At 40.9% G+C, this 27,772-nt stretch overlaps 2 protein-coding genes across 5 annotated transcripts; one reads left to right on the top strand and one right to left on the bottom strand.

The window, feature by feature from the left end:
• The first annotated feature begins 566 nt into the window (after positions 1–566).
• Positions 567–23,130, top strand: LOC102229832 (sodium channel protein type 4 subunit alpha-like). Of its 4 annotated transcripts, XM_023327096.1 has the most exons (32): positions 567–647; positions 1,766–1,954; positions 3,586–3,742; positions 3,821–3,958; positions 6,243–6,361; positions 6,795–6,881; positions 7,394–7,519; positions 8,750–8,838; positions 9,330–9,593; positions 9,771–9,834; positions 9,927–10,068; positions 10,175–10,378; positions 10,968–11,064; positions 11,192–11,421; positions 11,815–11,886; positions 12,204–12,305; positions 12,396–12,752; positions 12,907–13,069; positions 13,183–13,367; positions 14,457–14,529; positions 14,705–14,859; positions 15,922–16,095; positions 16,297–16,407; positions 17,470–17,745; positions 17,822–17,875; positions 18,805–18,942; positions 19,017–19,121; positions 19,438–19,708; positions 20,796–21,348; positions 21,434–21,578; positions 21,663–21,740; positions 22,463–23,130. In XM_023327096.1, the coding sequence occupies exons 2-32, from the start codon at positions 1,872–1,874 to the stop codon at positions 22,616–22,618; spliced, it is 4,968 nt and encodes a 1,655-aa protein (XP_023182864.1). In that variant the 5' UTR covers positions 567–647; positions 1,766–1,871; the 3' UTR covers positions 22,619–23,130. The 4 variants fall into 4 exon arrangements, with proteins under 4 accessions (XP_023182864.1, XP_014328997.1, XP_023182856.1 ...); XM_014473511.2 differs by lacking the exon at positions 567–647 and having other exon boundaries at positions 1,718–1,954; positions 3,586–3,736; XM_023327088.1 differs by lacking the exon at positions 567–647 and having other exon boundaries at positions 1,718–1,954.
• A 673-nt stretch (positions 23,131–23,803) lies between these two features.
• Positions 23,804–26,485, bottom strand: LOC102224045 (gamma-crystallin M2-like). Its single transcript, XM_005796272.3, has 3 exons — positions 26,420–26,485; positions 25,801–26,043; positions 23,804–24,205 (listed from the first exon to the last, which is right to left on the bottom strand). The coding sequence occupies exons 1-3, from the start codon at positions 26,450–26,452 to the stop codon at positions 23,927–23,929; spliced, it is 555 nt and encodes a 184-aa protein (XP_005796329.1). The 5' UTR covers positions 26,453–26,485; the 3' UTR covers positions 23,804–23,926.
• Between the last annotated feature and the right edge of the window lie 1,287 nt (positions 26,486–27,772).

Genomic DNA, 27,772 nt, shown 5'->3' with positions numbered 1-27,772 from the left:
TTCCAGAAGTTAGAAATGGAGAAAACGACAGCAGTTGTGTAACATCTAAGTTTTTCTGGGGAAATTCACTCTGAGCCTCGTAGATCCTCACAAAGACTCTAATTCAAACAAGTGTGTAATCCATTAGGAATTTTGTTGGGGAAACGAAACGCTGTCTGCTTCAATTGAATTCTGTCAATGTGTGTGTGTGTCTGTATTTGAGGAAAGTGATTCCAGGAAAACAGGATGTGTTTTCCACAGACCCTCTAACAGAGCTGCAAGTGTTCAAGTTAAAGACTTTTCTGTCGAATCGGAGCAGAAATGGGCCTCATTTCTGGGGCCTCAGTTGGGCGTGTCTATGAATCTGGGAATTATTTTTGAAAGCAGCCCACATTCCTTGGGATCATTTCCTGTCAAATTTTATCTCCTTTTGTTCACAAGTCTAACAGGCAACGCACAATTCCACTAACAACTAAAATAAACATTTTTCTCATCAAATCTGTATCTGGAAAACCTCTTGGTCAGAGAACATGATTTAGCTCTCCCTCCTCTGCATGTCTGTGTTCTGCAGAGGCCTAACAAGCCATCATTTGATCCAAGTGTTGAACCAGAGAGAGAATGGAAAACATGCAGGATACCGACCCTTGAAGACTGACTTTGAACACATGGTAAAGAAACTTGATCTGTACTTTTTCTAGCTTTGAAAAAACAAAATCTTTCAATATCTTGACCAATCACTGATGACGATGATCAGAGGATTTCTGATCATGAACCCGACGCACCCCGGTCCAAGACACATACAGGACCACACATGGGAGTTAGATTCCCACATTTGGTTTAGATGAACATTTAGATGTCAAAGCTGCTAAAGAGCTTCACCATCTGGTTCTAACTCCCATCTCTGATCATTCTGCTCATATAGGACGACAATAAGGCGACGAGAAGGAACTTTTGTCCCACCCGGAGTTTAATCAATCTCTTTATCACAAACAAACAGGACAGAGAACCTGAGTTTTCTTCAACATTATTGCCTCTGAGGTGATTCGATATTCTAAGGACAAACCGAGGAATGTTTTTCTGCTTCTGATTTGATCCAAAAATTATTCATACCCCTGGACAGATTTAGATTTAATCAAACATTGTGAAAGGATTCTAAAATTGTTTAAAAACATAGATTTTATTAACATGTTATAAATAAAAAAAAACACCTGCATGTCAAACTTATACCCCTCTCTCAACTCATGGGAAAATGTTTAACAGGATCACGGCTATTGCACTTATAATTATTGAGCAGGTTTTTGCATGTTTTCCAACAGTAAAACATGCAAAAAGTCTTTGAGGTTGGAGGACCTGAACTAATAAAAGAGCTACAAAATAATTTCTGAAACAGAACTATAAGACCTTTCATTCCTGTTTAAACATTTGACTAAAACTACCTGTCAATGTTTCACTAAATACATTTACAGATTTCAGTGCTGCATCTGATCCAAGTAATGTAAAAGATGGATTCTGTTAAACATTCTCTGTTTTTGAGCTCTAGTGTTTAGTCTAACTATGAACTATGTAGAGCCTGCCTGGATAGATTCTATTGTTGTTTAGTAGAAGTTACTAATCCAGTAATTAAGTTTGTGTGTGTTGGAGCCGGGAAACACCTGAAACATGTAATGCGTTGTGCCCTGAGGCCCACAGTTGGGAACCACACTGATATAGAGGAGCTTCTCACACTTGGGGTTTCAGAATCTCCTCCCACACACAGAAAAACAAGAGACCTGTTTGAAAACCGCAGAGACCCTAGAAGGCTCGTAGAGAAGAACAGCTGCAGGAAACCACGAAGCTGAGACAGACGAACCGGGACAGTGAGACGGAGACTGATCAGGACTAAGTTGTGGAAAATGTCCTGGTTTGAGTTTTGGAGCAGCAGGCTGCAACGAGCTGAGCATCTGATGAAAACACAGCAGCTGACCCCCTCCCAGAGGTGAGTCTGTCTGCAGAAACTTTCTCTGCTCCATTCTGGTTTGTAGAAACTTAATTCATCATCATGGGTTCTTTCCCATATTGCTGGTTCTGATCCGGTTCACTCAGTTTATCTGGGTTTAGAAGGGTTTTTTTTCACTACATCCATGGAGTTTTTCTTCTCCCTCATTATCTGCCTGTGATGGGGCCCCACTTTGGGCTCTCCATATTGCACCACTGCTGATACAAAGAGGTTTTTTCTGTAAAGGATCAAGACACTGACAGCAAATCAATCACGCCCAGTACAGACAAAACAGTTCATCTGAAATGGATCACATCTAAAATCCTGCAGAACAAAGAAGCTGAAAATGTTTAGATGTGCGGTGTTAAAACAGGGTGGGAACCTTAGAAAACAGAGTGTGTGGGGATGCTTTGTTATCAAAAATAAAATCTAAAATAAAAGAGAAAAATATTCACAAATTTGTATCTGGAAAACTATAATTGATGCACTCGCTGACTTCTGGGAACAATCTATTGTGCAGCCTGTTTGTGGAGCGCGTTCGCACCCCGAGGGGGAGACAGACAGATGTGGAGCGAGTTTTCGGGATGTGGACGGGAATGGGAATGGGAATGGGAATGGGAGTTCACTGATGTGCTGAGATAATAATCCAGAACAGCTCAAGTCCTGGAGAGAAACTGTCAGCAGTGCGTTGGTAGAAGTTGGCCAGGCGAGGTCTGCAGAGTCTGAGCAGTCACTAAGCTTTCTTCCTTTTCATTGCTTCATCATCAGTTACTGAGAAGCAGTCATAGAACATTTCCATTCTCCAGCTTTACGCTGATGTGAATAATATGATCCAACACAGAAATTAATCCACCCTTCTGTGGATTGGCTACACTAACATGTGGCTTTGGGGGGCCGTGCCACATTCTATCAGCTGACAAGACAAAAACTTGAACTCTTTGGATGGCGTGTGTCCCATTGCGTCTCTAAAGTAACAAAGGACATCAAAACCAACAGTAAAACATGGTGGTGGTAGTGTGATGGTCTGGGTGCTGTTTTGCTGCTTCAGGACCTGGAAGACTTGCTAAATGGAACCATGAACTCTGAGGTTCATGAACACAAAATCAACCCCACTTGGGTTCTGCAGGAGGACAATGATTCAAAACACACCAGTAAGCCCACCTCTGAATGGCTGACACAAAACAAAGATTTTGGAGTGGCCTAGTCAAAGCCCTGACTTGAATCCTATTGAGACGCTGTGGCATGACCCTAAAAAGGCAGTTCGTGCTCAAAACGTCTAGTGTTGCTTAATTAGATCAACTTTGCAAAGATGAATAGCAAAATTCCTCCATGTCTGTAAAAGACTCACAGCAAGTTATCGCAAACGCTTGATTGTAGTTGTTGCCTTTTACGGTGCAGTTATTAGGTTTAGGGGGCAATCACTTTTCCACACAGGGCCAGGTAGGGTTTATTCCCTCTTAATAACATCCTCATTAAACAGAAATGACACAATTTGTGTTTACTTGTCTTGTTAATAAGGGAAGGTGGATATCGTCTAGTATTACTACCTGACTCAACATTTGAATCAAACTAGATTGATGTTCTTCTCTCTCTCACAGTTTTAAAGTAAATGCTTTGTAATGACCCCACAGAAACCAGTTACATGGCAACCACGAAGTTCGGATGGAGCTACAAAACCAGAGGATGACATCTCTGCTGCCCCCTGTTGGTGTGGAGGTCTTCAGGCGCTTTACGCCAGCCTCGTTGGAAGAGATCCAACAAGAAGCTGAGAAGAACAAAAAGGTACAGGTGAGCATTCAGCTATCAATTAGAGCGAACGAATCCTCCTGGAGAAACTCCAACTCTCACTACCTGAATTCATGCTAGAAACCAGAGAAAGACCAGAGCAAACCAGCCAGTCACCTGCAGGCGGGGAAACCTCTCCCTTTTATTTACCGGGCCCCGTCCCCAGAGCTTCTCAGCACACCTCTGGAAGATCTGGATCCGTTCTACCAATCACAGAAGGTTAGTTTCACTTCTCATTTCTGCAGGGCAAAAATAAATAAATAAATCACTTGTTAGATGTTATTCTTGGTCCTGGATAGCTGACGATAAGGATAAAACGGGTTTTACATCAAACAAACCAAACCAAACATCTCTTTGAATTTACAAGAAAAATGTGTTTACCAAAATGTGCAACAATCAGTCAGCATCTGTCTGACAACGACCGACCATTTTAAATGGTGTAATCACATATATGTAAATACAAGACGTGCACAACATATAACAGATTATGTTATTTCACTACACACTACATGCAATATGCATATCACAAAAATCTGCTTGTGCGCTGCAATAGATGCTTGGTAATTACTGAAGTACCACACATTCAGGCTCTCTATTCCTGAAATATATTTGATGATGTTTGTTTGTTAACGCAGAATGAAAAATGTTAGCAATAAGGTAATGTGATTAGAAACTACAAGTAAACTACTTCGTGGCCAAAATGGATGTTGGGCAGAACTCACTTAAAAAAATAAAATAAAATAAAGAAATGTTTCTGTTGAGATGAATTAACGAATTATCTGGAGTTTATGTTTGTACTGAAAAGACATTTACAAAGTTCAAATATTTGTTTATTTATTACAAGTCACATCACTATTGCAGCATTTACCAACATGATCGCATATTAAATACTTACAAAAATGTAATCCTAATATACACTTAATTGCCCAAATGAATTGTATCACAATCAATCAATCAATCAATCAATCAATCAATCAATCAATCAATCAATCAATCAATCAATCAATCAATCAATCAATCAATCAATCAATCAATCAATCAATCAATCAATCAATCAATCAATCAATCAATCAATCAAGTTGGCCTCAAAATCATTAAATTTAGGTGTTCCAGCTACAGGAAGTTGTCATGAAAACTGAACTTGTCTTCCTGTCTTGTGTTGAATTGACTGACTTCCTGCCCAGAGCCTTGACCTCACTGATCACCTTTGGCTTGAACTATAACAATGTTTCTGATTCAGGCCAACTTGTGCCTGACCTCTCAATTGTTCTTTAAAGACAATGGTCAAAACACCCATCAACACCATTCTCAGCCAGACTTCCAAAGAATCGAAGCTGTTGTAGCTACGAAGAGTCAGGCAGCATCATATTAAAGCGTCTGCAATAAAAATGTGTGTGGATAGGTAAGTCACCAGATACTTCAAGTTGCTTTCTCTACAGGTCTTACTCCCTGTGGTGGAGGTCCTGGTCTCTAAAGAAGCTCTTTGCCCTGTAAATGGGCTCGCTGGCTATTTTCAGGCTTGGGCAGAAGAGATCTGATAAACCACATTATTAGATTGCTGAATTAATGGAAATAACATACGGTGTGTAGTTGTTGAGTGGCTCTGTAGCTCTAATCTCCTTCCTTTCCACATTAATCCATATCTGGCTTAAGCCCCTTTCCTGATTTTACTGATGTCTGTCTCTTACGCTGCATCAGCGGAGCGCCTCTCAGCAGACTAAACTGAATTTTGTCTGAAGAAACTGAAAACACAGTTAGATGTTTGAACTTATACGTACCAGCTCAGGACCTGAAGTTTAGCTCAGTCTTACCCAGTGACAACATTCTGGACTTTGGATTTTTGGTTAAATTTAAAGGGCAGTGTTATTTATTTTCCAGGCACATAGTTCAATTTTATAGCACAATCAAGTAACTATTATTTTCAGTTGTCATAAACTGAATATAACAAACACGACTTAAAGACTGAGAAGACATTTGACTTCACAATTAGACACTTTTAAATTGGCCTCTGTCTCTTTACGAAGCTCCAGTTCTTTCTTATACTCTACCCTCAGTGCATCATCACAACAATGTTTCTTCATTATGCTGTTTGCAACCGTCAGGAGCATTGGACTTCGAAGTAGCTTGTATGATTAGCTCAGCAGAGTCACTAGTCTGAAAGAGCTGAGTGGGGGAATGTTGCTTTCCGAGTGAGAAGCTTGGAAACTGTGGCTCCAAGGAGGAGCTGCATTGAAAAGGAGGCGTTTGTGAGACTAAATGTTTAGGCTCTTCAAAATGGCTGCCATCCGGGAGATTGAGGATTTCTCAAACATGCATGAAAGAGTCAAAGCAACTCTCCATGTCTGTTTTTGATGAAAGAATAACATTAGAACATGATTATATATCTCAAAAAAGTAGATTTTACATAAACCTGCCATTTTGAAGGCAGTATTTTAGGAACTGAAAGGAAAATGATGTCAGTCTTCTAAATGTGTTACATTTACTTTGGCATTATTTTCTACAGACCTTCATCGTCATCTGTAAAAAGAAGCTCATCCACAGGTTTGATGCTGATCCAGCCTGTTACCTGCTCAGCCCATTCAACTGTTTGAGATCCTCCGCCATCAGGATCCTCCTTCACCCATATCCTTCACAGCCAAAACCAGATCCCTCACCGGATTTTTGTTTGGTTTTCTGTCTTTTCTGACTATTGTGTGTTTTCATACTGTTGTTGAATGTTTAAATGCTTTTGGTTTTGCCCTGGCTCCTGTTTTTTCAGTTGCTCTTTGTATTTGTGTGCTGTTTGATGTGGTGATTTCGTGTTTTTTCTCACTTGATTTTGTGTATTTTGTGTTGAATATTTATGGATTTGTGGTTTGTGTGTTTTTTTTTTTTCCTGTTTATGTCTTTTTGTCCTAGTTTTGTATGTTTTATGCTCAGGTATTGTATGCTTTGTTTGGTATGTTTTTGTACTAAATTCATGTATTTTTGCTTCAGTTTTGTTTGTTTTTCATGCGGTTTTTGTGTGCCTTTACGCTATTTTAGTAACATATTTACATTTTCTTAACATAAACACTATATTCAGCGTCCTCTTCATCCTGACGATTCTGACCAATTGTATTTTAATGACAATGCCTCACATGTTGTGGACCAGAGACGTGGAGTGAGTACACAATGGCACAAAAAGACACCTATATAAGTGGGCTGTTGCTCTTCCAGTCCCACCCATGGCACTTAATAGAAATTAAATATTTGAAATATCAATTATGTAAAAATTGTAACCTATTTAAAGATTGAAATAGGTTCTTCGAATGGAAGTTAAAAAAATATGCACATTTTAAAATGTATCTGAAGCCAAAGGAAACGGTAAAATAATCTGGAAAGAGCTAAACAAATGAACAAATTTTAAATGCGAACTCAGAATAGCAAATGATATCTGGAGTTATTGACAGATTTAATGGCTTCTTTGTGCATTTTGTTAAAGTTCTGTACTGTGAAACCCCTGCCTTAAATATGTTGTAATTCCTATTAATCCTTTGTGATTAGAGAAATCAGCTGTGTTAAAGTTACAAGCAGTCTGAATAAAACCTTTCCTATTCATCTTTGTAGCTTTAGACTGTCTCAAAATAGTTATATTTTATATATATCTGTTTTACATCACCTGTATGTGTACAGGTATGTGTTCATGATTATCTACATTGGTGAGGTCATCCTGAAGCTTTTGTCACGAGGAGTCTGCTTTGGACGGTTCACCTTCCTCAGAGATCCCTGGAACTGGCTGGATGTCCTCAACATCATATCGTAAAGACACTAAGACAGACACATGGATGAGATACACACACCTGAGACACACCTAAAAAATACCTGATAAATACCTGAAATAATTCAGTTTAATTCAAAAATACTTAATTAGTCACAACTGAAAGTTAAATGTTGTAACTCAAATTATTAAATTTTTTTCAAAGAGTGGTTGTAGATCAGGTTTGTCAAACTCATTTTCATTTTGGGCCATATCAAAAATCTCAATATTCTTAAAGGGCCGGTTGTGCCGGTATGTATTGATAAAATCATTGAACTGTTAAAATATCAGCAAATAGGGGCGTGCCGTGGTGGCGTAGGGGTTAGAGCGACCCGTATTTGGAGGCCTTGAGTCCTCGACGCGGCCGTCACGGGTTCGACTCATGGACCCGACGACATTTGCCGCATGTCTTCCCCCCTCTCCTTCCCCGTTTCCTGTCAGCCCACTATCATATAAGGGACACTAGAGCCCTCAAAAGACCCCCTGGAGGGGTAAAAAAATATATATCAGCAAATAGTTGTTTCATCATTCAATTAGTGTTTCTTAAAATTAAATAGTAATGATAATCCTTTCATGCTGATCAGTCCATCCAGGTTTTCGAGATTGATTTTGTGGGGTTTTTTGCAATCAAAATCAAAAAATTTTTATGCTAATTTAGAAATATTTGTAAGAAATTTTATGTTATATTGATGTTAAATGTGACTTTTTTTTACTCGCCATATAAATCATGGACTATAATTTGACATCAAGTAAGTATGAGGCAGCAGTCAGTTCAACCCAATGTTTTTGGCCACTTTTGAGAAAAATCTGCAGTAGAAATCAGACAAAAATGTGGGGATCTGTTTTTGAGTAAATGTATTTGTGAGAAACTGGGGGGACTTGTTGATGTGATTTAGAGTTTAGAGGGCCACATAAAAAGCTACGGCAGGCCAGATTTGACACACGTGTTGTAGATGGTGACGGCGATAGGCAGTAAGGATCTACTGTAATGTACAGTATTTTACGTCGGTTCTGAAGAAGTCACACATGCAGACATGACATTCATGAAACCTCTGGCAGAGTGCATCCCTGTCTGCAACCTCAGAGCAACTCAGCAATCCTTCTCCAACTTCCTGTGACTATCTTATAGTACTTCTATTTATCAGAGGTCGCCTCTGAACAGGGGGTGTAGACGTAGAGAAAAGCAAGTTTATTGATTATGATGATTAATGATGAAGGTGCCTGTATTTCAGATCTGTTATCGCGATGTCTGTTGGTTTGAGGGAGTTTGCTGCTTTGAAAACGATTTCTCGTGTGTTGAAGCTCTTCAGCTACATGCCAGGTGAGTGTTTTTGTTATCTTTATAGAACTTCCTTTTAGATATAGTTGCTTAAATAGTCAAAGCTGCAAATAAACTCCAGTCCTAATGTGATGGAAAGTGGATGTTTTTCAGCGTGAGGGTTAGGCTAAATTGTGTGAAGTGAATTTAAATTAGAGCTGTGCGTATGTTGGTAAAAGTTAGGATTCAAGTTTAGGTTAGATAATGCAAATCGGTGGACATTGATACATTGTCTGAATGGGATAAAAAAAAGAAAACAATGTGACAATATGTCTGTGTGAACAAGGGCCAATCTGAGTTGGTTTAGTTCAGTCAGTGTGCATCGGCGTTAGTGTGAGTGAACCAAGTGAGTCACTTTGTGTATGTCAGGATCTGGAGATCTGTCATTGTCAGTATGTGTCAGTGTTTGCGTGTTGTGAGAGTGTGTTGGATGTGAGAGGCATCAGGAGTACATTTGATGTCTCAGCAGATGTTCCTGTGTTCTCCAATCCCAGGTCCGAAGAAGACAGCTGAAAGGCTTGTGCAGTCGTTGAAGTGGCTGGCTATTGCCATGGTCCTGATGGTGTTCGTCCTGAGTATCTTAGCTCTGATTGGCACGCAGTTTTTCATGGGTGTCCTCAAGCATAAATGTGTCATTTCTTCTCCATCGGGAAGGATGGACACACCGACCACTGAGCAACCTGAGTACTTCGTCACTCACAACGAGACAATTCATTTCTATGACAACTTTGTTTTCGAGGATTATATCAACAAAGTAGGTATGATGACACCTGAAATTCTCATCTTTCCAGGTTTATTAAAGCACTTTTATAATCTTTCAGATGTTTTTTTGTTGTTGTTGTTTGTTGGCTTGTTTTTTCTGGTAGTATTACAACATCTAAGTCATGAGCTCATTGGACATTATACTAATGAAAGTTCACATCTCTGTCTGATAGAAAACCTTTATTTCATGCCTGGTCAGTCTGACCCTATGCTGTGTGGGAATTCCTCAGATTCTAGGTATGTAAACACAACTGCAGTTTCTCCAGAAGCCTGTAACAGCTGTTACATGTGCTTTATGCACATGTAACAGCATGTGATGATGTGTTCAGACGCTGTCCGAGGGGTTTCACCTGCATGAAGACAGGGAGGAACCCAGAGTATGGATTTACCAGCTTTGACACGTTCAGTTGGTCTCTGCTGGCTGTGGTCAGGATCGCAATGCAGGACCTTTCGGACGTCCTGCTGCAGCTGGTGAGGACCAAACTAATCCCAGTTGAGAAACCTGGTCTGGTCCACTGAGCTTCTTTTTGTTATTATCTTCCTGTCTAACCTGTACAACCGCCTTGTCATCCCTCAGACATTGCAAGCAGCAGGTAAAGCCTATATGAGTGTGTTTGTGCTCGTCTTCTTCCCTGGATGTTTCCTGGTGGTCAGCCTCTTTGTGGCAGTGGTTGCCATAGCGCTGGTGAAACAGGAAAAGGCTGAGGCTGCTGAGGCCAAGAAGACAGAAGAAGAGTTTAGCTGGATTGTGAAGGTGCTGAAGAAGAGAGAGGACAGTGAGGTGAGTTCCTCTTTTTCATTGGCTGTTTATGCATGAATGGCTTCCTACCCTCTTCAATTTCCCACCTGCCGTTGTTCCGGCTCAAAAATTACAAACTTAATGCTGGTAATAAGAAAAATACTCAAAGCCATTGTTGACAAAGTAGAAAATCTTTCTAGAAGGTACAGGGTCCTTTCTGGTTAATAGAAAAAATATAATTAATTACAGCTTGACAATATATTTACTTGCTTGATTGCTGGAAAAACCAATAAGTTGGGGAAAATTCAGCCCTAATTTGGAAAAGTGTAGAAATTAAAGGTTCCACTTCCCTGTTTGGCAAAACAGTGGACAAGAAAAGACTTGGTATAAATGTAAATATGCTTTATAGAAACATTTGCCTTTGATTCAGTTGTGCAATTATTTTGTTGTAATTGCTCACCTCTAGTGGGCCGTATGTGTCATTTGCTGTTGATACGAAAAAAAAATGTCTTCATTCAATGCTAAAATAAATTGTGTCACAACAAACAATGCGTGCAGAGCATATGTTAACTGTATAAACCAGGATGTGGTCCATTCACATATATTGAGTGAACATTTCCGTGGTCAACAGGTCACTGGTGAGACGGAGCTCCTGGAAGAACATGACTCAGCACAGAAGAAGAAACCAGCAGCAAGGACTCTACATCAGGAGAACGTCACTGTGGAAGGTAAATGACAGTTGCTTTGGATAAGCGCAGTGACCTTTCCGATGTAGGAGGTTATGCATTAAATGATCGGGCTGGAGTCTATAAACTCACAGTTCTTGCAGGCCTTACTGTACTCTTTGTGCTTCAGATACTAAGGATGAGGTTCAGCCTTCCTGTTGCTCCTGCACTGACAGAATCCTGCAGGGCGAATGCTGCATCTGCTCTCAGTGGCTCAAACTGAAGCTCCGCCCTTTTGTCCTGAGTCAGTTCTTTGATCTGGGAATTATTATTTGCATCATCATCAACACTATCTTCATGGCCATGGACCATCATGAAATGAGGCCGAAATTTGGAAAGAAGCTGGCTAATTCGAATGTAGTAAGTGATACAGATGGGATTTATTTGATATTTAGTCCAGTTGTGGAGCACATCAGTGGCACTTTTGCATAATTTTCAATTCACTCTATTTGCATGGTTTTAGTTTCTTTTCTGTGCCGTATTAGACTAGTTTGAGTTCTGCTTCCAGGCAATTTTAGTCCAGCTTTACTAAGGTTTTAGTGTCATCACAGTTTCTGTTCAGTTTCATATTAACTTTAGTTCAGTTTCAGTCGATTTTCAGACAAGTCTTAGAACAGTTTCACACAAATGAAACTTCGCTTGTTTCTGTGAAGTTTCATTTGCGCTTCTGGTCCAGGTTATGCCACTCTTTCGTTAGATACCTAAGCCGATGAACAAACGGGTTCGAAGTGACCTTTGATCTCTGACCTCCAGGTCTTCACTGCGATCTTCACAGCAGAACTTCTCCTCAAAGTTCTGGCTCTGGGCATTAAAGGCTACTTCAAGGTGAGAGAAGTGAAGAAAATTAAACCTTCTTGTTGAACATCAGTCCAACATTGTCAACATCAATTCCCAGACCTCACTCAACACTGAAACTTCTTTTATCTAATAGTATCAAGCTTTTTGGCCACTCAGAGCTGCCATGCATGTAATTCAATCCAGTTATTCTTTTTTTGTATCACCAAATACTGACTGGTAACTGGACAGCTGAATGGTAGCAGTTTCATTCTGAGTCTGGTCACAACCTTGTCCTTTACATGCAGTTTGGGATTTCTACGTGAGGTGGCTGTATGGTACTGTTGAATTTATTGCCATGGTTACAGGTGAGCTGGCACATCTTTGACTTCATCGTCATCATCCTCAGTCTGTTGGATCTTTGTCTGGCTAACGTCAAGGGTCTGTCTCTGTTGCGCTCAGTGAGATTGGTCAGTATGATGATGACATCACCACCGTCTTAAATAAATACGTTTTTCCCAGCTGATCTTTTCTGACCTATTACTGCCCTCTCTGTCCAGTTGCGACCACTGAGATTGGGTCGTTGGTGGTCCGACTTGGGCATACTGATGAAGATGACCTGGTTTTCAGTGGGAAACCTCAGTGTGGTTCTGGTCTTTGTGGTCTTCATGTTTGCCGTGGTCGGCACACAGCTCTTTCAGCAGAACTATCAAGATCATGAAGAAAATGTCTGCATGTTCTCCTCCCGCTGCAAGCTTCCACGCTGGCACATGATGGACTTTTCCCACTCCTTCCTGCTCGTCTTCAGAGTTCTCAGTGGCGAGTGGATTGAATGCATGTGGGATTGCATGAAGATCTCCAACAAGGGCCTTTGTGTCATCTACTACATGGCTGTTGTGCTTATCGGAAACATCCTGGTGAGTCTCTGTTCTAACAAATCAGAGTACCAAGAATAATTAGCTGCACAAGCACATTAATGACAATGCCAGTGGTTCTTTTGCTGGTTGTTCCAGGTTTCATTTGTTCCCTGTCACATTTTGGATTGTGTCTGTGTTCCTGGTTTTGTTTCAGGTGTTGAATTTGTTTCTCCATCTGTTCTTGAGCCCATTCTGTACTAATAAACCAGGCTCTGCAGCAGGACAAGGACCAAATAAACGTCATGCTGGATCCTGGATCCTGGAGTCTTTCAGGGCTCTAACAGGTAAAAGGACCCATGCTAACACCGATCAGAAAGGTGAGTTTCTTATTTTCTTCAAGGGTTCCTGATTGTTGTGATGTCACAGTAAACTTTGGTTTTCTGAGGTTTGTGTTCAAGCACTGAGAATTATCTGCATAATTTCCCAACAGTTGAGTCAAAGAACAAAGACAGACAGGACTATCTGGCTTTAACGCCCGTCAGCTCGGGCCAGCCTTCACTTAGACATCACAGTAATGACTCAGTCAAAGACTCGAGCGTGGTGGAACTCAGCAGATCTCCTGGGAACATCTTTAAAATCCAAGCTGACACAAACAATGAAGAGAAGAAGCAGAATGTGAGTAAAACATTATACTTGTGTAATGTTTTCCATATTGAAGCCTGTTTACAGATCATAGGATGAACATTTTAAAGATGTCTGCCTTATGTAGCTGGTTTCACAAGATGGCAAATGGACTGAACTTATATAGTGCTTTTCCATTCATTATGACCACTCAAAGCACTTTCCACTAGAGTCACATTCACCCATTCGCACTTACAAACACACACACATTTATACACCAATACTCAGAAAACAATCCAATAAAACCCCTGAAGCCGTCGGCTCACAGCAGACTTTCCTTTCCAAATGGAGACGGATCCATTTAGGCACCGGTGAAATGCTCACCCCCTCCTCTTCTGAATCATGAAGGCAATTTGGGGTTAAGTGTCTTGCCCATTGGCACATCAACATGTGGCAGGAGGAAGCTGGAATCAAACCTTCTGATCACAAGACGACTACTCTACCCATAGAGCCACAGTCGCACAAGAGAGGATATTGACACCGAACAACCTGCCCCTCATTCTACTCTCAGAAACTCTTAAACCTGCATCCAAAGAATGAGGTACTCTAGGGACAAGATTTTAACCATCAGCTCTCTAATGGATCATTTTAATTCATATCCGACTTATATAGAAAACCAAAGGAGAGAAACTAAAAGTGGAGAAACATGGTTTCTCCTTTTAATTGGAAAAATGGAAAACCTTGCAAAAAACAGTAGGTTGTAAACATTTATCAAGTTTGTTGGGAGAAGCGATGGTTATAAAGCCTAAAAGGAGCTGGGGAGGAAGAACACATGATAATGCTTCTTTGTGTACCTCAGATGCATCAGACTGTCACAGAAGCAGATTTTCAGTTCTGTAACAGCTTCATGCATGAGGCTCTTTGACTTTCTTTGCATAATTGCTCTCCTTAGTCTGTCATGGTCGACATCACCAGACCCTGAAGTATCAAACAGAATCATCCTTGCCTCAAAACAATACGTCCATGTACAGGATTGTCCATATTGTTTATCTATTTGTTCTATATATTGTTCAGCACACTGAACATTTTGTCTTTAATAAATTACTTTAACATCAGTGTGGGAATCTGTGTGGGTTTCTACAGCATGGTGATGTGCAGGAGCTTCAGGACAACAAAAGTCAGACAGAAAACTCACCTGGAGATTGCTGCTGTGCAAGTATGTTCACTTATGGGACTGTGCAGAAATCAGACATTTTAAGCAAAAATGTATCTTTAATCATGTAGTTTCATCTTCTTCATTCCTTAACAGGATAAACTTAAATGTTACATGCTTCTCTGAAGTGATGGGCACAGCATGTGCGGATTACGTGATCGATACTTTTGCGTTTCAGTTTGTTACAACTGCTGTCCGATCCAGGATATAGACACATCCAAAGGAGCAGGGAGGGGGTGGTATAAGTTCAGGAAGGCATGTCTCCTCATCGTACAACACAGATTATTTGAAATCTTCATCATCTTCATCGTCCTGCTGAGCAGCGCCGCTTTGGTAAACATAAGCACAACACGTCGACTTATAATCAGATCATATTGGCTTGTTCCATCAGTACATGTTTTTCTGTTTTTAATAAATTGTTAAAAACTAAAATCTTTTTTGCCACATTGTCATAGTGCGGTATTTGTGTATAGAATTTTGTGAATTAATTAAATATAATTTGGCGTAACAAACAAAATGTGGAAAAAGTGAAGGACTGTGAATACGAAACAGAGAAAGTGAAAAGGTGAAGTAGAATAACGTTACAATACAACTGTCCCATGATCAGAGCTAAGGTACAATTTCCTCGGCTGTGATTCAGCCTCTGACTGCCAGAAGATTTTTAGATGTTTTTCATCTAATTTTCCTTCACACTTTTATACAGTTCTGCTAATCAATGCTGATGTTGAAATGAAATGGGCTGAAAACTTTGTTCAAAAACTTTCTGGAGGTTATTGAGAGCAGAGCTCACTCAATTAAGGTCAGAAATGTACAGTAGTTTTTAATCTTGTCAGTAAATAGCTAATTAGTGTGCTAATAGAATGGGGTGTGCCACTGTGTACCCATGATATATCTGTCTTTTGTCTTAACAACACATTAGATCTGATATACTCTTGTATTATATCCCCCTGTCTTGACTCCATGTCATTCTCTTGGGTTGTATCTTCTTATCCCTATGTCTCAACTCCACATTGTATCCCAATGTCAAACCTCTGACGGTTTGACCCCTGCATTGTACAGAAATGATCTATGAATATGTTGTACCTTTGTTTTATACCCACGTCATATCTCCCATTTGGTAACACCATGTTTTACCCCCACATTGAAACTCCAAAGCTTACATCCTTGTCACACCCCATATTTTACCCATATTTCATTTCCCCATATCTTATCCCTAAGCCATGCACCTAACTTGTATTCCCATGTGTTACACACATATTGCCCCATGTTGTACCTAGACCCATCGCAGAGGGGCTTCATTTAAAATACATGCACAAATTGTAAATGTACCCAATGATGATGTGGCGACATGACCAGCTGCCTGGAGCGCATGACCACAAGTCTGTTTGCATTCAGGCGTTAGAAGACACAATGCTGTTCCACCGTCCAGTCCTGCAGATGGTTCTGGACAAAGCAGACCAGGTGTTCACCTTCCTGTTCCTGATGGAGATGCTTCTCAAGTGGACTGCTTTTGGATTCAAGAAATACTTCAGCAGCTTTTGGTGCTGGCTCGACTTTCTCATCTTAGACGTAAGAACATAATCAGTAACACATTTTTAGTCTAGCTCTGGTGGCTGTAGCTGTGCTGACATGAAGACAAACAGTAATGGTTTTTGAGTCAGCGTGCAGACGGACAAATCATCCCACTAACAGAATGGCAACAGAAACCTAAACTCCTGCTTCCTGCTCGCCTGTACCATGATGTCATCAGCAGGTATGTTTGTCCTCCAGGTGTCTCTGTTCAGCTCGGTTTGTGTCATGCTGGGACACTCCGCTGCATACCTGAGGACCCTGAGGGCGCTGAGGACCTTGAGGGTCCCGTCTCGCTTCAAAGGCACGAGGGTAAGACAGACACCATGACCTCTGAACAAAGACAGGTTACAAAGACTGACCAGGGTAAAGGACAGATAGATGGACCAACAAACAAAGAGGTGACACTTAGACTGGTGAGGCAGACAATCAGTTATTGGAGGGGGATGGATAGATTTACTTTTCAAACAGAATAGTAAGACAACTGGACAGACTGAAAAGAGGGACAGACAAACACTGGAGGTAGATCTGATTAGATGGACAGGAGAGACAGACGGACAGAAGAATCAGACGGACAGACAAGTTTGCAAGGCAGATTAAGGGACAGAGACAGAAGTCTGCAACCTGTGGCTCCGGAGCCACAACTGGACCTTTGGACGTTCCCCAATGGCTCTCAAGAAATTTGACTAAAAGTGATAAAGAAACAACTAAAGTTTTACAACTAGATATAGTAACAAATGTAGCTATTTTTCAGTTTTTTATGGGATAATTACATTTAATTTCCACAGCAGAATGAGATTAAAAGTACCAATGGTTTTTATCTAGCTCTATTTTTCTTGTTATGGGGCTGATACTACGTGCATATACGTATCAACATCCCATTTAAAAAAATGTAGCCATCATCTTTTCGAAAAGGTTTTATGATTTTCCTTATATTAAACCTAAAAATATGAATAAGATGATTGCTCTTTAAAATTACAACAGGCTTCCTGTATATTTTAATTAATATAAAAGGTATCTTTTTCTCTAAAGGTCAAGTAATATTTGTAGTTCAAAATCTGTTTTATTTAGCTGTATGGAGGACAAAAGTGGTCAAAAGTAGTTTTTTGGATTGTAAAGATTGCAGACCCCAATGATTAAATAACAGACTGGGGAGACGGATGGACACAAACACCTGAAGACAAGTTAGTTAGACAAAGAGACAGGTTAGACAGATGGAAAGATGAAGAGAAGACACAGGACAATAGACAGGTAATATTTACAGGATATAAGAACTCTCAAGTGCGGTCGACTGAGTGACCAGTAGCCTTCTTGACAGAGAGCAGCTGTGATTGGTCTGAGCACCGGCTGATGCCTCGTCTTTTTTCCGTGCAGGCGGTGCTTCGGGTCATGGCGGCCACTGCGCCCTCCATGTGCAACTCTCTGCTGGTCGTTCTGTTTGTCTGGCTGATCTTCAGCATCCTGGGAGTGAACTTGTTTGCAGGAAGGTTCGCTTACTGTTCCAACCACACAGACGGCATAATCTTTGAAGTGAACAACAAGATGCAGTGTTATGAGCTCGTTGGCAGCAGCCCCACAGAAGTCTACTGGAAATACACTGAGTTTAACTTTGACCATGTGGGGATGGGTTTACTTTCGCTCCTGATCATGGTCAGTTGATTCAACCAGCAGCTTTACCCACAAAGGTGTTCATGTTTTTCTAATGAAGACCTGTGCTTTGATGCAGGCCACATCAGCAGACTGGAAAGAAATCATCTACTCCGCTGTGGACTCCACAGAGGTCAGTGCACCACCAGGTAGCGCTGTTGTGTCGAGACAAATTCCACCGTCTGCTGCCATGCAGATGGTGGACAGGCTACCATGTCAAGCTAAAATTATGCAAAAAGTACCTTCAAAATACCCTTAACATCAAGTGCAACCTAGATCATATTCGATACTTTCTAAAAGTTGCATGTAACCTTTATAAAAATATGATTTTAAGTATTTGTTAAAACTGTCAGCATGTTGTGACTGTTTGTTTTGAGACAGATGAGTCGCGCAAAGATTGAGCTCCTTCTCCTCCCTGAGCTACTATTGTTGTCTGAAGAAAGACAACCAGTCAAAGCCAGGAGGAGGGCCTTAGCGATGTCAATCAACCTTATTAACGCGCTGCTAAATGTGCATTCTGGAAGGTACCGTTCCAGGAAAACCGTTTATCCCCCAAGCATTCATGGTGTAGCAGAGAGAAAGAGACAGCATTTGGGCAGCAAGTACGCCAGAGTGATTGACAGCACTAAGACCCTCCTCCTGGCTCTGATTAATTGTTTTTGACCGAATGGTTTATTTTTGGAGTTCTCACTGAGAGAGAAGGCAGAGGAAATGCATTGTTTTCAGATTTTCTGTTTTCTATTACATTGTCAGGACATGGTAATGATTTTAACAAATATGTAAAAAAAACTTTTTTATAAAAGCTGAAATCCTGTTTTAATAAGTTGCATTTTTAAATCTAGAACAACTTCTGCTATGGCTCACTGTTCTAAATGCTGTGAAAAAAAATCCAAACATTTTAATGATATTAAAACAGCTTCCAAAGCACATATGGTTAAATTGAAAAATTACAATTTTCAATAAAGGGTTTAACTGCTGGAAGTGGTCTTAATAGATGTCCCATTGGTGGTACCAGTAACTGTAATGGTAATTGTATTGTTACTGGTCTGTGCTTGTTTGTAGGTGGACATTCAGCCCGTACATGAGTCCAGACCGGTCATGTACCTGTACTTTGTCCTTTTCATCATTTTTGGCTGCTTCTTCAGCGCCAACCTCTTCATCAGGTTCTTTGTCGACGCTCTCCATCAGCTGAGCAACAAGATAAGTTTTATTTCAGTGGTTGCCATGGCTACCTGGTTTCTGTCAGTTAATTCGTCTTCCCTGTGTTTCTGCACGCTGGAGGTAAACATGTTTTCATGACGGAGGAGCAGCTGAAGTTTCACGGCACCGTCAGGAAGATGTTCTCCAAGTCACCTGAGAAATCTGCTCCACGCCCAACGGTGAGGTCACGCCGTGTTCAGGTCACAATCCAGGCTGGAGCAGACTCTAAAATCTGCAGGGTTAGGGAAGACTTTCACCTGAAGTGTAAAAATAAAACGGAGATTTGTAGCTCAGAGTAGCCCTGAACTCATTAAAACTGTCAACCCCTGTCCTTGGTGTGACGCCGATTTTATTCCCCCAGAACCAACCAGTACAGTAAACGTTAAATAACCTAATTATCTGTTCCAGGCTCCATTTTCTGTGAAGGTTCCTGAACTTTATTGGCTTGTAGCAGTAATGGGAAGAGACTGACACCAGTCTCCTGTTTGTCACCAGAACCGGTTTCAGGCTCGGCTCTTCGACCTGGTGACCGCTCCGCTGTTTGAGATCCTGGTGGTGGTGCTGATCTGTGTGAACGTGGTAGTGATGATGATGGAGTCAGACGATCTGTCTGAGCAAGGCCAAGAGGTTTTGATGTGGTTTTTGTACATCTTCTTAATTCTCTACTGCATCGAGTTCTTCCTGAAGATCACTGCTCTCAGACGGCACTACTTCAGCTTCGGCCTGAACATCCTGGACTTTGTAGTCCTCATCTTTATGATCTTAGGTGAGTTGTAGGCGGCTGGTGGGATCTTCTCAGATCACTGGCATGTTTATAATGTGACTGTATATGTTTGAGCATCTCCAGAGGGGTTTGAAGCAGAACTGCTCCCAATAATTAGCTGCTGTAATAATATGCTGTACTCACAGACAACTACAGAAAACCTGAAGAAGATTTTTTAACATAGATTATCTACTAGCATGCTTTATTTTAATGATTTATTTTGCTATGAAATCTGTGATTGCACATGAAACAAACAAAAATAAGAATTACCTTCTAAGTTCATCTTCTAGGTTTGTCTCCTGGCTGGTTAACTAAATAAATGTAGCTGCTTTATTAACCTCCCTAGTAAATTGGATGATTTAATATATTTATAGATTGTAACTTCTGAAGGAGCTCAATAATATATCGTCAATGCCACTGATCACAAACGCAGGTTTTGATCAAGGGGAAAATTGTATACATGTGTATGTGCGTGAACAACAAACAAAAAAATACAAACAACTTGTTATATAGACAAATGTTCAAAAGGGCAAGACAAATTAAGTCATATAAAGTTCATAAGTTTTAAGTGACGGCGAAATTAATTATTGAATGAAGGGCAAAACAAATATTTGGCATCCACCTGGTTGTACAACATTTTAAATTTAAATGATCAAAACAAAGGTTTGATCAAACTTCAGATCAGTAGCAGGTGATTTAATCTGGGCCAAATTGGGTTTTTCGTCAAAGAATCCCAATACAATTATTAATATTTGACACATTATTATAATTAAATATGCCTCCTTTTTCAGTAGTGCCCTGGAAAAAACAATTAAATGTTAAAGAAAACAGATCACTTCTGGTAAAGGAAAAGGCTATGAATCAAATTATGTCTGTTTAGACAGTTCTGCTAGAAAGCCTCTGCTAGTGAGAAACCGCCTGACTTTTCTGCTGTGACTTCTCCCTCAAAATGTCTCTGAGATTTTTCATCTATTGAACTCTGACTGAGTGTGATTACATCATTACCTCATGTTAGACGTTCTTGATCATCAATCTTTTGAGGTTTAAAACCATAGAGGAAAAACTAAAACTGTTCTCTCTTTGCATTCAGGCTTGTTCATCAGTGATTTGTTGGCGCACTATTTTGTCAGCCCGGCTGCCTTGTTTCTTCTTCGGTTGGCTCGCATCAGCAGAGTCCTCCCCTTCTTCCGTTTGGGTAGAAGGATACAGATGCTGCTCACTGGCTTCATGATGTCTCTTCCTGCCCTCATGAACATCGGGCTCCTCTTCCTCCTTGTGGTGTACACCTATTCCTTTGTTGGGACGCGTATTTTTTACATGATCAACTTTGGGACAATTGGGGACAGCATGATCAGTATGATTCTCTTCAGCCTGTCTCCTACCTGGTCCCTTCTGGTGAGGAATAGCACGAAATATTCTCCACCCACAGTCATCCCACTCGGGTACTGGGCCAACCTATCGGCAGGCGTCGTCTTCTTCTGCTCCTACGTCCTGCTGCACCTCCTGCTGGTGGTCCACCTCTTCATTGCTGTCATCCTGGAGAGTTTCAACAGCAGGGAAGCAGAAGACGCCGTTCTTCTGCAGATGTTTTACAACACCTGGAGAAAGTTTGATCCTGAAGCCTCACAGGTCATACAGTACAGGTGAGTCTCTCCCTGATGCAGCCTGGACCTAAATAAACCCTGTCAGTCTCTGTTGGTGGTTATTGAACTCTGTTGTTTTCCACAGTGAGCTGTCAGATTTTTGCGATGCGCTCCAGGATCCGCTGAGGATTCCTAAGCCAAACAACATCCGGCTGATCAACATGGATCTGCCTCTGCTCCCGGGAGACCAGATCTGCTGCCTGGATGTCCTGAAAGCACTCATGACTCAGGTGACACAACTTAGCCCAACTCTTGATTATTATTATTATTATTATTATTATTATTATTATTGTTGTTGTTGTTGTTGTATGCAGACATTTGGTGAAGAGAGAGAAATGGAATCTCTTAAAGACCAGCTGGAGAAGAAATTCACCGGAAACAATAGAACACAGGTTCACTTTTATTTTATTTTATTTTTAACTTAATTAAATTGTGCACTTTATACGTATGTTGTGTGGGCGTTCACTATAAGACTTTTTTAACATTTTCATCCTATTAATCCACAACTGGAAGTGGTCACAAGAATCAGAAGAAAAAAAAAAGAGAGAGAACAAAACAGGATAAAAAAAGCTTTTGTGTTTTTTCTGACATTTTTGGAAATTTGGATGTTTAACATAGTAAGTTAACATATAATGTACAATAGTGCACAAATGATGAGATTCAAACAGAAAGAGACAGCACAGTTTTAACTTTCATGAGAGGTAGCCTTTGTTCTCTAAGGAAAACTTGAAGGCCAGACTGAAGTCCAGGAAAAATTTAATCCTGTCTTTTGGATAAACTCTAAAACTGAATTATGTAGGAATCATATTATATGCCATCCTTAGCACCAAATGTAGCATTCCAGGAGAAGAACTTCATTCAAACTGTGAAGCATGGAGGTGGAAGTGTCATGGCTTGGGTATTGTTTTCTGTAACAAGACCTGTCCAGCTCAACATCACAAAATCCACCATGAATGCTACCTTGCAGATGTTCAGAGTTCTGCTGTGAAAAACTCATCAGTTCCTTTGGGTTGGATGGGTTTCGGGGGAATTAGGTGTAAATAAAACATCATGAAGCTGGTTGACGTAGGTGGTGTTTCCAAGACTCACGGGGATGACCCCTTCTGTGCTGCAGGTGTCTCATGAACCAATCAGCAGCACCCTGAAGAGGAAACAGGAAGAGGTAGCAGCAGCAGTGATCCAGAGAGCGTTCCGGAAGCACCAGGCGCAGAATGGAGCTCCAGACCAGCCTGAGGACAAAACCACAGGCGTGTCGGCGTCTTCCCAATGAGCACTTGACGACTTCTCCTGTCCGAGAAATGTTTGGAGAGAAACTTTCCAACTGGGATGGTCGTCCTCTGTGCTGTTGTCCTGATGGAAGTCTCCCTGTTCCAGTTTCTACTAATGCTGTTATCGGGAATGTGTGACATTTTCCACTTCTCCATTTGGGTTTACTTTGATTAGCTCACATCATGCTTCCCTCACAACAGGAAGTGAAAATACTTCTCATGTAATCTTATGTTTTTCTAACACGTTCTGGGCCTAAAACTGACCTTTTGTCAGTAACTAACAGACTAACTCACATCTGATGATCAGCTGATCTGAACACAAACCAGCTACCAGCAGAACCTCTGGAGGCAGAGTTACTGATCTTACAAAAGCAAGAGCTAGAGTTAAACACATTAAGCTTCATACCTGAACATTACAAAAAATACATATTTACCAAACTGCTAGGATTTTTACTACATTATGCTTCTGTTTAGTTTATAAAAACAGAAAGCAATAAACATGAATATGAAACTATTGTTTTATTTTGTCTTTTTTAATGACCTTCATCCTTCTGCAGGTGGCCCTCTGGGGCCAAAGAGAGAGAATCTGTAGCCATTGCATCATGTCTACTGTTGATTTCAAGGACGCCCTGTTAATTTTATCGATTTATTAACATTGCAGCAATCCTTCCTTCTGAGCAAACATGTGGTGACAGTGGAGAGGAACTACTTTTCCACAAGAGGAAACCAAGTTGAGGTAGATGCTGAGAGAACATAGCAACCTTCCAGGAGATAGAAAGGAAAGTTTTGAGCCTAGTCTTAAAGGTAGACAGGACGTCTGCTTCATGGACAAAACCTGGAAGCTGGTGAGACTGAAAATATCCAAACTTCAGGAGAAACATTTTCTGCTTTTGGAGTTGGGACACACTCATTTGTTTCCTCACTTCCAGGGAACAGGAAGACCATGTTCCCTGGTCTTCCTTACAACTGCAGCTCACTCACCTGTTTTCCATCCAGTAATCACCATCCTCTGTTTTTGTTCCTTCCTGTTTTTTCACTTGGTTGTCATTTCCTCAGTCCTGTCATGTACATCACTCTCCATCCTGCCAGCTTGACCTCATCAGGTTATCTCTCGTAAAATTTGGGGGAATTTGGGAAAATTTGACTTGCTGCCAACCTTCATTTGAGCCTTCACAACACCACAGACATGACAGAACCAACCGCACTTCTCTTTATTAACATTAGATTCCATTTTGAGCTTTACTGGTTGGAAAAACAGATCTGAGGCGTCAGCAGACTTTAAAATGAGAATGGCTTTTTATTTGGTGACTTTAATAGTAGGAGTCCATGATGCGCCTCATGCTCATGAACCTCATGTTGCTCAAGCCCATGTTCGTAAAGTTCCTGTACTCTCCAGGCCTCATGTACATCATCCTGCCTCTGTAGTGGGGCTGCTCGTACATCAGCCAGTGTCCGTCCATCACGTGACACGACATGCAGTTGGACATGCGGTAGCGGTCCATGATGTTGTCGCAGTCGTCCATCATCTCGTACATCTGGCCTCCGTAGTTCTCCCTCTCATAGATCCTCATCCTGTAGGAGCCGCGGTACTAGAAGATACCGATAATCAATAGTCAGTTAATCTCTGTACAGGGTTTGGCTGCGTGCCAGGAAGTGGCATCTAACCCTAAATTGCCCACCAGTCGTGTAAATGTGGGTGCGTGGAGCATAATGACATAATTGTGGCTGTAGTGGTGGGTAAAGAATTATATAAACAAGGGTTAAATAAATTCACTTCATTTACTATTTGCCATAGCTGTAGTATGATTGGTTACCATGGAGATAATTTGTGCTGTTTTGTCATTTATTTCCATGGTGGTTATGTATGCTGTAATGCAACTGGTTTCTGTAGAGGCCATTGGAGCAATATTGGGATTGTTTAGCATGGTGATTATGTGAGCTATAATCCATTTGGTTGACACTGGAGCGATATAGTGCTGTAAACTTACTGGTAGCAGTGGTGAATATGTATACAGCCCCATGTTTATCTACTTTTTATTAGTTCTCAAGTTTTATTTTTGTAGTCATATATGTCAGTGGTCCCCAACCTTTTTATCACCGCGGACAGTTCAAGGCTTGGCAATTTTACTGCGGCCCGGTAGGAGGGGTAGCGGGACTGTGATCCGTCAGACAGGCTTCTGCATGTGCCCGCTAAAGCCTAGTTCACATGGCACAATTTAAAAACAATTGCCCCGATTTTCCCCTTATGACAATCTTAGAACGTTCCGATAATCGTAACCGATCCTCCCGCAGTGTTGTGTGTTACGTAGATCGTACGGACAGCTCCGATCTAACATCGGCCATTTTCAACATGTTGATTGTCTTGGCCCAACTATCTCAGCCTGTGGGGTTTTCCCTGACTGTGCGCTGTTGACCAATGGAAGTAGTTCTATAAGTTATTTATCTGGTCCTGTTATCTCCTGTCTTTTTTTTTAAGGAAATAAAATAAGTTGCAAAATATAAGAAGTTTGATAATTACGATGCTAATTGTGCTCAATTAGCATAGCATGTCGTGTCATGCTAATTAGCATAATTAGCCGTTTGTAACCTTGTTTTCCACTGTTCAGTTTTTAGTCGCATGCTGTTTGAGGGATAATTCTTCATTTGTTTTTTATTAACAACTATATATATATATATATATATATATATATATATATATATATATATATATATATATATATATATATATATATATATATATATATATATAAACCATAAAATTCATATTTAATGTACCTGTATGTTCACTGTTAATTGACAGCATAATTGCTGAGTCACCAGCAGTTGAGTTTGTTAAGCAACCTAGGCTAGCTAGTTAATGTTGGTAGGTCTGTGTACCTTTTAAGTACAAGTTCATCTGAATATTCTAATTTCGTTATTATATGTAAGGAACTTTTGCTTTAAGAGTTTACTTGTGATTTAGCTTGTATTTTAGGACCACACATAAACACTCAGATAGCTACCAAACCACCAAAAGATATTTCAAGTCTGTCTGAATGTAGCTCTGATTGTAATCTTCAAATCTTTTCAGTGAAGTAGACAAAAAAAACTTCACATTGTGTCCTGACTGACACCGACTATATGTCAGCGTACAGTGATTCAGTTCCTTCATTACAGGTTGTGTGGTGATGTAAAATGCAGTTACCATGGGGATCATGCGGCACGACCTGATGCAGTCGCTCATTCCCATCATGCTCATGTAGTCGGCATATTCTCCCCTTCTCATGAAGTACTGGTTGCCCATGTAGTTGGTCCGGTCATAGACCATGAAGCAGCCTCTCTCCACCCTGCAGGAGTGACACCTGCTCAGGTAGGAGGACATGTCAGCGCAGTCGCTGCTGCAGTCATAGGATCGCCCCTGGAAGTTCCTGTCCTCGTAGAAGATGACCTAAGAAGAAAGAAGTTGAACAAAGGAAGTAAAGATGTGGCTTTTCTTATACTTTGAGAACTTGCTGAGGTTGCTGAAATCAAGTTGTCAACACAGACACTGCTGGTTTGCTCTGAACATCTTGGTCTTTCAGATAAGCTGTATTCATCTCATTTGTACTTTTGAAACAAACTAATGACACAAATCTGGCTTTATGCTCAATCACGTGTCTTAGTACAGAGACAGCAATATTTCTTTCTTCTGCTCTGTCAGATAGGAAGCATTTATAGAGGACATTTAAAATAAATTCCCATTAATTAAAAGAAATTTATGACTGAACTTCCCTGTTAGCATTTTGTGTTCGACTTTGAAGCTTGAAACACCTGCGGGGACTTACCCTGCTCATCATGTTCATGTCTGTGGTGGACATGTTGTTGGCGTGGAGCTGGAGGAGGCTCAGTGCAATTATACCTCTGTGACTTCACAACCTTTATACACCTGAGCGACATTGATTGCTTTGTGTGTCAGAGTGCAGACTCAGCATGTGGTTATGTGTCCCTCACAAAGCCTCTTTGAGGGGCTTAACAATGACGGTGGGAGGCCTTCAGCAGCGGCTTTCATCCACACCAGCAGTATGCTCTATGGCAAAACAGCTCACCTGTTTCCTACCTTTAAGTGGACGACTCACACTGAGAAAATTACAGAAAGAAGGTGAAGCTGAGATTACATCAGTGGTGAAAACGCTCACCTCCCACTGAGCACACAGGCGGCAGAAATAATAAAGACCAGAAACACTGACAACCTCTAAAGCACCGACATAATGCAATTTCATTCAGGAACAACAAACTCAGACACTGGAAGCATCAACAGGAGCTTTATTGTAACCACTACTGTATTCTCTGAACAGGAGAGTAAAAATCATGAAGATATTTGATTCAGGATCATAATTTAAATATACTATCCTTCTGAAGATGTTCTCACTCTGATGGATCATTGTTCTTCTCCGACAACCAAGTCCTCATCATCAGCAGGCGTGAGCTAACATTTAGCTCCTGTGTTGGGGGATTCTTTTTTCTTTTATTTATTTTGATACCCTGACAACTTCCTTCGTGACCTTCAACATGACTTCTGGTTCTGACCTTCATTGGGCCTTCTTATAACTTCCACAAGGGGCTCCTTTCTGTCTTCCAGATGTTTTTCACAACTCCACCTCCAGTGGGGGCTCCCTCACAACATCCATAACCTCCAGCAGGGTTTTCTTTAGGACCTCTATAGAAATCTCCTGTACGATATCCAGAAGGAACTCCTTTATGACCTATAGAGGGGGCTTCTGTACACCATGACGATGGTAACTTTACGACCTCCAGAGTGGGCTTTATTATGACATTCAGGGAAAATCCTTCTTGTCTGAAAGAGACCTGCTTTTCAACCCATTTACCCCCATAGGGGGCTCTTTCATGGCATCCCAAAGCTTTACATTCTCCAGAAATGGACTCCCTTACAAAGTTGGGAGTATAAAATGGGCTCTTTTATGACACCCTGGAGCCTCCTTCTTGTCTCCAAGAGAGCTTCCTTACGGTCTCCAGAGAGAAGTTGCTCCTTTACACCATCCGGAGATCTGCCTTTCAGGAGTTCAGGATGAATTTCTCCTGTGATATCAGATCCGCATCTTCAGAGCAGCTAAATCTGAAACATAATGTGTCACTGTGTCTTTTCTCTAAATATCCTGGCTCAAACACACACGTGTGTT

The sequence above is a fragment of the Xiphophorus maculatus genome, chromosome 2 (genome assembly GCF_002775205.1).
Source record: "Xiphophorus maculatus strain JP 163 A chromosome 2, X_maculatus-5.0-male, whole genome shotgun sequence".
Taxonomy (NCBI): Eukaryota; Metazoa; Chordata; class Actinopteri; order Cyprinodontiformes; family Poeciliidae; genus Xiphophorus; species Xiphophorus maculatus.
The sequence above is the reverse complement of the archived record's forward strand: the minus strand, read 5'-3'. Positions and strand labels throughout refer to the sequence as shown.

Excerpts from the sequence above, each read along its gene's own strand:
- LOC102229832 (XM_023327096.1), top strand. The coding sequence starts at position 1,872 with ATGTCCTGGTTTGAGTTTTGGAGCAGCAGGCTGCAACGAGCTGAGCAT. Across the intron at positions 10,379-10,967 it reads AGAAGAGAGAGGACAGTGAG|GTCACTGGTGAGACGGAGCT; the intron begins GTGAGTTCCTCT and ends CGTGGTCAACAG. Across the intron at positions 12,753-12,906 it reads TGCTTATCGGAAACATCCTG|GTGTTGAATTTGTTTCTCCA; the intron begins GTGAGTCTCTGT and ends GTTTTGTTTCAG.
- LOC102224045 (XM_005796272.3), bottom strand. The coding sequence starts at position 26,452 with ATGTCCACCACAGACATGAACATGATGAGCAGG. Across the intron at positions 26,044-26,419 it reads ACATGAACATGATGAGCAGG|GTCATCTTCTACGAGGACAG; the intron begins GTAAGTCCCCGC and ends CTTTCTTCTTAG. Across the intron at positions 24,206-25,800 it reads CGTGCCGCATGATCCCCATG|TACCGCGGCTCCTACAGGAT; the intron begins GTAACTGCATTT and ends GGTATCTTCTAG.